Source organism: Episyrphus balteatus, chromosome 3 (assembly GCF_945859705.1).
Source record: "Episyrphus balteatus chromosome 3, idEpiBalt1.1, whole genome shotgun sequence".
Classification (NCBI taxonomy): Eukaryota; Metazoa; Arthropoda; class Insecta; order Diptera; family Syrphidae; genus Episyrphus; species Episyrphus balteatus.
This window is the reverse complement of record NC_079136.1, coordinates 47,554,112-47,566,552: the sequence shown is the minus strand read 5'-3', so window position 1 is coordinate 47,566,552 and position 12,441 is coordinate 47,554,112. Positions and strand designations below refer to the sequence as shown.

General features: G+C 32.4%; 1 protein-coding gene across 1 annotated transcript in view; it reads left to right on the top strand.

Annotated features, from left to right (window-relative positions):
• LOC129914692 (cadherin-86C) overlaps nt 1-11,226 on the top strand; it is a 313,316-nt gene extending 302,090 nt beyond the window's left edge. Inside the window, exons 8-13 of the mRNA XM_055994033.1 lie at nt 218-410; nt 502-1,810; nt 1,877-2,007; nt 7,330-7,420; nt 7,903-8,132; nt 8,198-11,226. Coding sequence (XP_055850008.1) covers nt 218-410; nt 502-1,810; nt 1,877-2,007; nt 7,330-7,420; nt 7,903-8,132; nt 8,198-10,742 — 4,499 coding nt within the window. The 3' untranslated portion in view covers nt 10,743-11,226. The remainder of the gene's footprint in view (nt 1-217; nt 411-501; nt 1,811-1,876; nt 2,008-7,329; nt 7,421-7,902; nt 8,133-8,197) is intronic.
• The last annotated feature ends 1,215 nt before the right edge of the window (nt 11,227-12,441 follow it).

The following is a 12,441-nucleotide window of genomic DNA, read 5'->3' as shown; positions in this document are numbered from 1 at the left end:
TTAAATTTCTTGTGAAGCAATTTTCAAAATAAATAAAAAATAATTCGCTGCAACGAGTCTCTTTCCAAGATCAATAAACCCACAGAATAATTACCATAATTTCTATAAGACAATATCTCATTACATTTTTCAATACATTTTATGATGTAACATCTTTTTTTTCAATCTTTACCGTTAAAGTGATCAACATTTTTTTTTTTTTTTTATTAAATTACAGGTGAAATATTCCTTATGCGACCGTTGGAAGATATCGCCGCCATCACACATGTGGGTGACCCCGTCCTTCTAACAGTGGTAGCCGAAGAGGTTAAGGTTGGTCGTGATGAGCCGCCAGCAGCTGCAACAACCGTTCAACTAGCATTCTTTCTTCCCGAACGTAGCAATTCACCGCCATACTTTGAGATCGATCAGTAAGTATCTTGCCATATAAACAACAAGGACTTGCATGCTTGTAAGATACAACCTTTAAGACTCATCACATCTTCTTTTTTTTCTGTTTAGCTATGTGTCACGCGTGGATGAAAATGCACCGCAAGGAACTGCACTGACATTCGTCGATCCGTATGTGCCACGAGTCTATGATGACGACACTGGCAAAAATGGCGTCTTCTCCCTCACCCTCCTCAATAATAACGGCACCTTCGAGATATCACCCAACGTAGCTGAGCGCAGCGCATCATTTTTGATTCGCGTGCGTGACAACATGCTCTTAGACTATGAGGAACGTCATTCGGTTGAATTTCAAATACTGGCCCAAGAACTCGGCCCAGCCACCAACCTGTCGGCAATTGTCAATGTAACGGTATACATTAACGACGTCAATGATAATCCGCCAGTATTCACTCAGCCCGTTTACACGGTCGAATTGCCAGAAAATATGACAGTTGGCACGAAGGTGGTACAAGTGCATGCCGACGATGTTGACACTGGAATGGGCGGACGTGTCCGCTATACAGCGATTTTGGGCTACCTCAACACTTCCCTCAATTTGGATGCTGAAAATGGCATAATAACCGTTTCGACCAATAGTCACGGGTTCGATAGGGAAATCATGCCCGAATACCATTTGTATGTGGAGGCTCGTGACAGCGATGGTACGGGGAATCGGGCACAGGTGCCGCTGGTGATTAAGATGATCGATGTTAACGATGAGACACCGACATTCGAGAAGAATGTGTACGAGTTCATTTTGGCAGCTGATTTGCAGAGTTTTACCTCGCCAGCGTATATTAAGGCGGTGGACAAGGATGCGACTGCACCGAACAACGAGGTGCGCTACGAGATTATTAATGGGAATTATGACAATAAATTCTCGCTTAACAAAGTCACTGGTGAGCTGACAGTGCAGGAGAAGATCTTTATGCGATCGAAGAAGGAGGCGATTAGGAGAAGGCGAAGGCAGGTCACGCCATCACCTCTTGAGAGCGACATGTTCGTTTTGACAGCGCGGGCATATGATTTAGGTGTACCGGTAAGGTTCTCAACGGCTACCATTAGAATTTATCCGCCGGAGAGTCGGACGAGGACAGTGACCTTTGTGGTGCCAGGGTATAATCCTGACAAGCAGAAAACCGCTGATACATTGTCGACTATTACCGGTGGCCGAGTGATAATTCATGATATTCGGCCAATGCAGCCTGATGAACCGGGGGCAAAGAATTTGAAAGGAGACATTAAGGAAAGGAGTGTGGTGACGGCAACGGTTCTGTATGAGGGAGCATCGGTTGTTGATATTTCACAAATTCAGCAAAGATTGTCACAGCATAATGGATCGTATGCGATAATGACGAAGGAGGAGGTGGATAGTGATGTGAGTTGTTCAATATTTTTGTATTGGTTTTAATAATAATCTATTTTTATAAATTTTGTTTTGCAGGCATTGTATAAGGCTGAAAATAAGTTGCTTTTCTGGCTACTGATTTTACTTGCCACATTAGTGGCATTGACGATACTTATTCTGTTATTATGTTGCATATGTTCGTGGTGTCCGCTTTATGGCGCTGCAAGGTGAGTTAAAAAATTTTAATTTAATTTAACTATCCTTGGAGAAAAAGTCCTGTAGAAGCTTACTACTCTAAAATCCTTGCTTGTCCAAATTAAATACAATTTTAAAAAAAAGTAAATAATCTTGTTACAAAAAAATCTTATCTTGTCAATAATATCTATATGTTATTAAGGTCTTTTGCATGTCTTAAATATTTAAATATAAAATCTATTTCAAATTTGGTCTACACAGTGTAGCGCATACAGTAAAAAAAAAAAAAGCGGAGAAACTCGAAACTATTACCGAAAATTGTTGGAAATTTGGAAAATTTAGAAAACAATTTTCAATAACTGTTCTGTAACTTTATCACTGTGGCGATAAACGTTTTTCTACGTCTATAAAATCCATTTTCTTCCATAAATAAAGCAAAATTTCAAATTCAGAATTTGTGATTTAAGATTTTGAACGAAATTTCTTTTATTTTGATGAGATAAAAAATGATTTTAAAGTCATTGAAACAGGGTCTTTTTGATTCTTATTGTAGGTATCTTATATTTTAAGATCGCTACCAGAAAATAAAACAGAAATTGATAGGCATTATTTTCAGAAATAAGAAAAAGTATTTTGTTTTTGTGTTCTTAAAGGAATATCTCAAAAACCGTTGAAAATTTATGACTTTCAACTAAAGTTAGCACATCAAAAATCTAAAAATTATTCAATATTCTTTCATTTTGATGAAATGAATAATATGTTCCCTTAAATACAATTTGAATCGTTTATTTCAGAAACAGCATAAGTCCACTTTTTCCAAAAAAAATTTTTTTGCAAATTTCTCATTTATGTATAGTTATTCATCTTCTCAAAAAAAATTAAGTATGTCAGACCCCCCAAAATACGAAAACTGAAAGAAAAGGGTTCAAAATAAATGGAAAAATTTCACCCGGTGACAACATTTTTGACTGTTAAATACATGACATTTTACCAGTTTTAAATTATTTTGGCAAACATCATGACACGCAAGCTTTTAAGTTATACATCTATAAAAAGGTAAAGATTTACTCTATCTACTGCTATTTAATTTAATAGAATCGAAAGTAGGGTTCAAAAACTATACCTAAATAAAAACAAAAGTTTTACCAAAAAAATTTCGTTTATTTCAGAAACGACATAAGTCCATCGACTTTAAAGGCTTAAAAACCCGCAAAGACCTAAAAAAAAGTTTATATTTTAAAGGTTTCTAAATGCATCTTAGGCTAGATTATAACTCGGCATACTCTAAATTTGAAGTGTTGTGGAATTTTAAGTAAAAAACAGTTTCTTGTTGCTCCTGAAAAGTTTATTCTCATGGACTTCTGAAATAAACGATTCATTTATTCGGCTGAAAAATACTTCCGCCAAAATAATGTTACATTAATAATTTTCATTACGAAACTTAAATAACTTATTTTTCAGGTTATGTAATTTAAAAGATTATTCAATTTAATTTTTTTATTTAATTTATTTAAGAAATTATTGAAGTTAAAACAACTTAAAATGTTGAATTGCTTTAATTTTAGGTTAAATATGGATTGTTTCAAATTATTCAAATTCATTAGTCTGTTTTTATTACTTGCTCTATAGGGCAAGTATTGGTTTCGTGTCGAAAAAAAATTTGAGGTTTTAATCAAAACCAACATTACGATGATGGAGAATTCCAAAAAAGTGGGTCTCGCAAATCCGTCCGTGCGTCTGTGCGTCTGTGCGTCCATCTATACACATTTCCACAGTCTAAACCGGTGGATGGATTTTCTTGAAATTTGGTACAGATGATTTTTATGGAATTCTGAAAGTTGGTTTTTTTTTTATATATATCTCGTTTAGAACGTATACCTCCCATACAAAAAAATACGATATTACGAATTTCTCGAAAACGGCTCTAACGATTTTGATTAAACTTTGTATACGTAATATTTAAAGCAGTGGCAATAAAACTGCATTTTTATTTTTTCTCAAAAAAGTCAAATAAAAAAAAAAAATTTTCTTCATTTAACAAAATTTTGATTTGAATTGAAATTAATTCTCTTGCAGTGTGATCATGGAAAAACATTTCTAAAATTGCTCCAAATAATGATCGCTAAAGACCCCTAAAATACGATCCTTTTTAAAAAAGAATAAAGATGTCAGACTCTCAGCTTACATTATTTTTGGCTGTGATGTTACCTAATTTTTAAGTACCTATTTTAATTTAAAAATACCTTGAGTAGGTATCCATCTTCCTTCAATCTTTTTTCGGTTATTTAAAAGTGCATTTTTTTCGTGTTTTTATCAATTCACGTTCAGTTCAGATCAGTTCCACCTTATTTAAATAAAAAAATTAAGTCTTGAAATTTTTTGTAATAGGAAAATAAGACCAAGAAAAGTGAAATATTGATTTGAACATCAGTTTATTAAATTCAATTAATTTCAATTTTAACACAAGGTTTCGTAAATAATTAAAAAAATAAGGCTTAGAGAATACCATTTAAGCGGACCTTAATTTACTCTATAAGCCTATATTAACAGGTGTCAAGTTTCATGCAATTTTTTCCTCTCATATGAGGCGTTCAGAATAGTAATGCGTAAAGTCCATTTGAAATTTGTGCATTACACAGAACTTTTAGAGAATTTTGGAAAAAATGTTTCACAGATCTATATTCCTGAATTTGTTTCTTTTCATTTTGTTTCAATTTTAAAAACAAACACTTAAAATTTAAGACCTTCAAACATCCAAGTTATAGAGATGTAAACTTGAAGCAATATTATTCTGAACGCCACATATATGTGTATCATAAAGAACAAAGCTACATTCTTTCGAAAATGATTCTGAAAGAATAGAGTGCATTTTCTTGAAATGTGGTATAAACCATTTTTAAGTAATTTTCTGACCAGTTTTATGTATTTTCTAATATCTCCCTTAAAATGCCATTCTCCAACACATTCAAGTTATTGCAACTTTCTCGAAAACTTCTCTAACAAACTGTTTGCTATGAACTTTAAGTGATGCTAATAAAACTTCGTTTTTAGTTTTTCTCAAATACAACAACAACGGATGATGGATATGACATTGAGAGTTTTCGAAAAATGTCATCTGTCATCAATCATGCATTACAATTTTTTTTTTTTTCAATTATTGTACATGAATGTTGCACAGTGTTCACATGTGGTAATAATATCAAATTTGCCTAAAAAACATTATACATTTTTTTTTTGACTTAAAACTCAGTTTTTGAGTTATAAATGCTGCCAAAAATCCTTTTCTGCGTATAAAATTAAATAAAAATGAACACAATTATAATTAAAAAGAACACAAAAAAAAGTTGAATATCTAAACTGTTATATTATTTTTTTCTGAAAAAGTCATTATTGTAATAAAAATAAAAAAAAGGCAACACCTACAATGTAATGCTATTTTATTTCGGTGGTTAGCCAAGAAAATGGCAAATCATGCCAATAACTTCAAAACTATGAGGTTTTAATGCTCTCCCGAAAAATTTGGATAATATGGAGTTTCACATTGTTTTAGTTTCATTGATGTCTCTCAAGTTAGCAGAGCAAGGTCAGCAGAACATATGTTTTGTTATTGGATCTTTTAGTGCTTTTTAAGTGCTAATTAGGTACCCCAAAATTAAATTAAGTGCTCCACTACTTTTGGAGAAAATTAATGTTCTGCTAACTTGATTTAAAGTTAGCAGAGCAATTACCAGAAAATGCCCTAATCTGCTCGTAGAAAAATTGGGTTTGGTATAATATTTAGGTGCTAATTAAGTGCTCTACGAATCCAAAAAAAAATTTCCAAAAATAATTTTTTTTTCTGTGATTTTCGAAAAAAATTTTTTTTTCAAACTGTCTTAAATAATTAAGTGCTTAACTAATATAAGTTAAGTATCCCATTTGCCGAAGAATTTTCCGAGATTTTCCATTAAAAAAATATATTTTCATTTTCCATACAAATTAGTGTTCTGCCAACTTGAATTTGGATTTTTTCAAAAAATTCAATTTTTTTTGACAAAATTCGAATTAAATAATTAAGTGCTCGACTAATTTGAATTAAGTACCCCATTTTCCGAAGAATTTTCCGAGATTTTTCATTAAAAAAAAATATTTTTATTTTCCAAACAAATTCACGAATTTGTATGAAAAATTAAAATATTTTTATTTTTCATACAAATTCGTGAATTTGTATGGAAAATGAAAATATTTTTTTTTTAATGGAAAATCTCGGAAAATTCTTCAGCAAATGGGGTACTTAACTTATATTAGTTAAGCACTTAATTATTTAAGACAGTTTGAAAAAAAAAATTTTTTTTCGAAAATCATAGAAAAAAAAATTATTTTTGGAAATTTTTTTTTGGATTCGTAGAGCACTTTATTAGCACCTAAATATTATACCAAACCCGATTTTTCTACGAGCAGTTTAGGGCATTTTCTGGTAATTGCTCTGCTAACTTTAAATCAAGTTAGCAGAACATTAATTTTCTCCAAAAGTAGTGGAGCACTTAATTTAATTTTGGGGTACTTAATTAGCACTTAATAAGCACTAAAAGATCCAATAACAAAACATATGTTCTGCTGACCTTGAGAGACATGTTTCATTGCCGATATGTATGTACATATATTCAAATTAATGTACAATTTTCAAAAAAAAAAAGATGGACTACCGTTTTAGGGTGTTATAAGAATTTATAAGAAAATTATGATGAAATTTATTAGAAAATTTGATTAAAAAAATTAGGCTAAACAAAATCCTAAATTGATATTATTCAAAATGTTTCTTCAGTTTAAAAAAATAAAGTTACAAAAACGTTTTCTACTAAAATGTTTGTTCAAATCGTTTAAAGGGTTTGCAACAATGTAAAAAATAATTAAAGTCAAGGATCCAAAAAAAAAACATAATCTAAGAGAATCTAAACATTTTTGACAATTTCTTTCAAATTGTGAAAAATATTAATGATTTCACGAGTTTATCCTTAATTTTTAATAGTCAGTGCGTTTTGTGTTGAAATTCAATTTTCAGTTTTATTTTCTGAAAACATAAACTTGTGAAAAGACATAAATACCTAAAACATTTCATAATCTTTAAGTTACGGACTTACCGAAATTTTTGATAAAAACAAATATATGTACCTATATGTTAGGTTAGAATTTTAAGGGACAACAATAACTATCAAAAGTAGAAAAAAAAAACTAACAAAATTTTCGCTTCATCAATAAATCCCAATTAAAATATTTAAAATCAAAAATAATTTAATAAAATTAAAAAAAAAAAAACAAACAAACCTTAACCTTTAACATCATTTTCTCGTTCTCTTCTTTTTTTTTACTTGTAGCAAGAGAATAGTTAATATCAGTAGAACTGAAGACGATGTTCATCTAGTTCATAGGGAAATCGCAAATGGAAAGCAAACAAAATCTGTTCAGGTAGATTTTGCTTTTAAAATTTTACAAAAAAAAAAAAAAAAAACTTTTTTCTTGCACAAAAAAAATTTTAGTTTTCTATTTGAGTTTTGTTTTTTTTTCTCTTATTCTTTTCTCATTAAAAAAAATACACATAAAAAATGTAGAAGTAGTTTGCGGTTTATCAGTTTTCATTTTTATTATATTTTTTTTAATTAAAAAAAAGAAACAACAACATTTTTCTGAGTGTTTTTTTAAATAAAACGCAATAACCCACCATTTTTAACAAATTACACAAAAAATAATTAAATAAAAACAAATTAAAACAAACATTTTCACATAAAAAACATTAAAAATTAACAATTTAGGTTTTTGTTTTTGGGCATTCATGTTTTTTGTTTTTCACTTGTGCAATTTTTGTTCTGCTTGAAAATGCTTATTTTTTCAATTTTTTCAAATAAGTAACCTTTACTAATTTTTACAATTTTTTAAAATTTTATTTTAAGGTCGCCGAATGGATGGGAAGAAGAGAGGCGTGGTCGGCAGAGAAATCATCCGATACACGAACGAAACCTACCCGTTGGGAGTTCCACAATGGACATGGTGAACAGCCTGACGAAAGCTTAGATCGACCTCGGCGTGCTGCTGATAACGAAGGTGGCGTAAATAATCAAGAAGAACGTCAAAATCGTAGAATTAAATCAGCCGAAGAACAGCAACGTAGAGTTAGAATCAAGTAAGTTCTTAAAATTTTCAAAACCTCCCGTTTCTAACCATTTTTGTATCTCTTTTTTTTTTCAGGAACACTCAAACAGCCAAAGACGATACTCACTTAAGTAGTTTCCATAATAATTCTAGAACTAATTTAGTAAACAACGAACGCGAAGTATACATAGAGGATATAATTGACGAAGAACAGGACATTGGAACACAATCATTTCGAAATCGAAACAGGCAGCGCAGAGCAGCTCAACAGCAACAAATTGACGATGATTCAATGAGACGACACGAAATCGATCGAGGCAGTGACTTGGAGTACAATGGGGCAGCTCGTGGAAGCTTGAAAGCTAAGAGGGAATATTTTATCAAGGATGGAAATGTTGAAATTCTGCAACTTATGACTCGGGATAAGCAAGGTGATGAAGAAGATAATATCTATGTGAATCTTCCTCTCAAAGCTACCACTAATCTATCACATCCACAACTTTTGATGGTTGACCAAAGTGGCAAGGAGATTTTGATGAGGCGGTTTATCGAAGAACAGCCTGATGGCAAGCAAATCATTCGGGAACACTATCAAATTGTTCCCGGGGGAGCCAACTACATACAGACAATGCCAAATGAGGTTCAACACTCGACTTATAAAGACACCTTTCCTTCGGGTAAAAGCGGTCCCAATAGCATTGTCTATTCCCAAGCTGAACCCGAGGTCAAGATAATCCATACCCAACCGATGCAAGAAGGAGCTGGATTGGGCGAAACTACTACCCAAATGCAACCAGCTATTTCGAATCAGTCTCTGACCCAAGAGCTTGAGAACTCTCTGAAGCAGCAAAATGCTCTACTCCGTCAGATTCTGATGGAGAAAGAGAAAATTGAGCTGCAATACACTCAACAAGATGTGGCTTTAGAAACCCAAAGCCTACCTGGTCAATCAATGGCTATTGCTACCCAAACCGATTGTGACGCAGGGACTCAAACGGAGGCCGATATGGTTGTCAGCACATCGTCGGTCAAGCGACAAAGACGGGCGAGAAGTGAGAATGACGACTCAATGTCGGAAGATGAATATGAATACGTTCGTTTTAGCCCACCAAACAGTCCCGAAGGTGTCTACTGGATCAAGCGAAAAAGGCAGAAGAAACGCTCCAAACAGAGACCGGGAACTCAGTCCCGAAAAAGAGTTGTAATGGTTGAGGATGTCAAGAGGAAAATTCGAACCCCTATCAAAGAAGAAGATGATGATGACTATTACGAGTATCGAAAACGGTCTCCTCCGAAGAAGCCAATTCGGTATCATGGAGAGACTAAGGCTAGCTTATTACGTCGCATGAAGAGCGAAGAGAACCGAAAAATGGAGTTGAAGAAGTCAGCTTCTCTCAACCGGGAAGTCCTCATGGAGATTTCGGACTCTCTCGATGAGAAAGGCAGTCCGGATGAACATATTCGAGTTGAGGCTATGGAATATTATGAAAATTCCGATGAAGACTCTGATGCCGATGAGATTGTTATCAAAAGTAACGCGCTTCCTTCGACCTCTGGTCACAAACCAGAATCAGCTCATTTCGAGATTCACGTTTCAGATGGAAGCAATAACAAAGTCTATTCACGATCTTCCTCAGAGCAGAGAAATCACATAGAAGAACGAAGGGTCAGAAGTCCGGATCCCAAGCCTAGACTTTCTCGCAAAGATAACGTCATTCAACGAAGTTCTCAAAGACGAACCCAAACAGCATCAGAACCTCCTCAAAATCGAGTCATAACATCGACTTCAACAAAGGGTACAAAAATTACAACAAGTGACGTTCGAAGTTCGAAACGAATCAAAGAACGGGACTTTCAAAGTGACACCAATCTTCTAGATCAAGATGATGGCCATGACGATCATAGTTCTTCCAAGGGCGGTCCAAAATACATGGACTGGTATTATAGTAAAAAGAAGCCCGACACCAAACCTACAAAGACCAAACCTAGTACAAAAAAACTGATATCCGGTTCGGAGAAACGAATCACAAAAATCCGCCTTCCAAAATCTGATGATAGTCATCCGCCCACCACAACTTCAACGACACCAGTGCCACCAAGTGATGAGGTGAAGTATAAGCCTGAGCCAGCACCTAGAAAAACCCCGCCGAAAGGAGCTCGTATGCTTAAAGAAGATGTCATCATGAACAAGAACCATAAACCGAAGATCGAAACCGATACAAATCATCCGTTGTTGCAACATTCCGAGCATCGGTATGAACATGAGTATGATAATACCTCGGAGTTGCCTCTAGCTCCAACAAAACTGCCACATTATATGTATCCCGAGACACCGCCACAACCAAAAAATCAAACCAAGTCGAAGGATTTGAGACCGAAGCCTTCGCCGATTAAGGAGAATGAAATCAAGGTTACCAATTCGAAGATTTACATTCAGGATTCTTCGGCACAGTCAAAGCAGTTGAATGTTTCGACGCTGGAAGATGATCATGACTCGGGAATAGCTATGAATTCCTTGTTGAATAGCATGGGTCGAAGGAATCCGATTGCTGAGAAGAAGAGTGTCTTCTCGATTGCCTATGATGATGTTAGTAGGGTGCAGAAAATTCAGTCCGGAAGTGATTCGCCGCAATATTCATAACATCAGGCGAATGAGTAAGTCGTTCTGGGATGTTAAGCCTTGACTTGAGGTGTAAAATGTATGAATCTAGTCTCAAGGCTTTAGTTTTTTGCTGTTGAAAAAAAACTCTGACGTCACAGTATTCAGGCTTCGTTAAAAAATTTATTTCGTTGTTCCTTTGTCCTATTTTAATTTTTTTGTTTTAGACTTAAAAAAATCGTTGTGATAGTTGAATAATGCTTTAAAAGCATTAAATTCTTTGTATTTTTTAATTCTGTAAATAAATTTATATTTAAAAATGTAAATAACAATTTAATTTAAAATTTAAGGACCTAACAATTGTATAAAAAAGAAAACTTTTATAAATCCATTTCCTACAGCAAACTGAACTTTTAGACATTAAGTTGATTTATATATAAAACAAATTAAAAAATAAAAGTGAAATGTATCATTTACACTTCTTGTAAACATTAAAATTTTTTAAAAATACACACACAACTATAAAACTGCCATATATATTTTGTATGATGTAATACTAATTTTTTTTTTATTTTTTTTGTTTAAAAATATTTAAATTTAAGAAATTGTTATAAGGAAAAAGTGTTTTTTTTTTTTTTTAATTATTATAAATTATGGTGCGATTTAAAATTAAAAATTCTTATAAGAAAAATTTAAGTTAATGGAATTTTGTAATTATTATATTTTTGTGTTTAGTTTGTTTTTAAAATTGCAATTGTAAATGTTTAAATTTAAATAAAATTAAATAAATCATTATATATTTTGTAGATATTGGAATTTAATAATTTTTTTTAAATTTAAGTCGTAATGTATAGTTAATGAATTGAATTTTTTAAAAAGTTTAAGAAATTTTTTTCACAAAAATTAAAAAAAAAAACAAGAAACAAATTGTATTAATAAAATATTTAAGAAGAAATATATTATATTATTGAAAAAAAAAGTTCATTTGTTTTATTAAAAACATGAGAAAAGAAAAGTATACAAAATAGTTTCAATTCAACTAATCACGAAACTTTTGTGTATGAAAATTGTTTTCGTCATACCCGTAGCACCTACGTGTTTTCATATTTTTCTTTTAATATTTTTAGTAGCTTAAATATTTTAATAAACTCCTGCTCAAAATTAACGCACACTTTTTTTTTCTTTAGTTATGCCCCTGCATCTTGTTTGAAATGGCTTTAAAATTATTTGTTGTATTTTTTTGTGTTTGCTTATTGTTTAGCAAGTCAGAAAAATGCTAAATTGCAACAGTATTATTAACCAAAAAAAAGATAAACCAAATTTAGCAATTCAAGGTCTGAAAACTGTTATTAAAATAATTTTTGTTTTTTAAGAAAAAAAATTTAAAAAAATGGAAACGCGTGACAGTTCTTTCCAATAATTTTTTTCAATACTTGGCATTGTCTCCTCTAGCGCATATGGTAATTTGGAGTGGTCTATTCATTCCACGAATTAAGTTTTGAAGGTTTTGTTGTAACTTTTCTTTCACTGCAGTTTTCTGTTAATCAAGAATGCTTGGAGGTGGATTTCGGCAGCAAATGCATTTTTTTTCAACATTTCCTAGACATGTTCTATTGAATTTACATCCGGATATCTGTGTGGTCAATTCAAAGGTGGCACATTTTAATCATGAAGATATTCTCAAACCACTCTAGCATGCATTATCGTGCATCAGACTGATTTGTGGACCAAATCTAGGGGT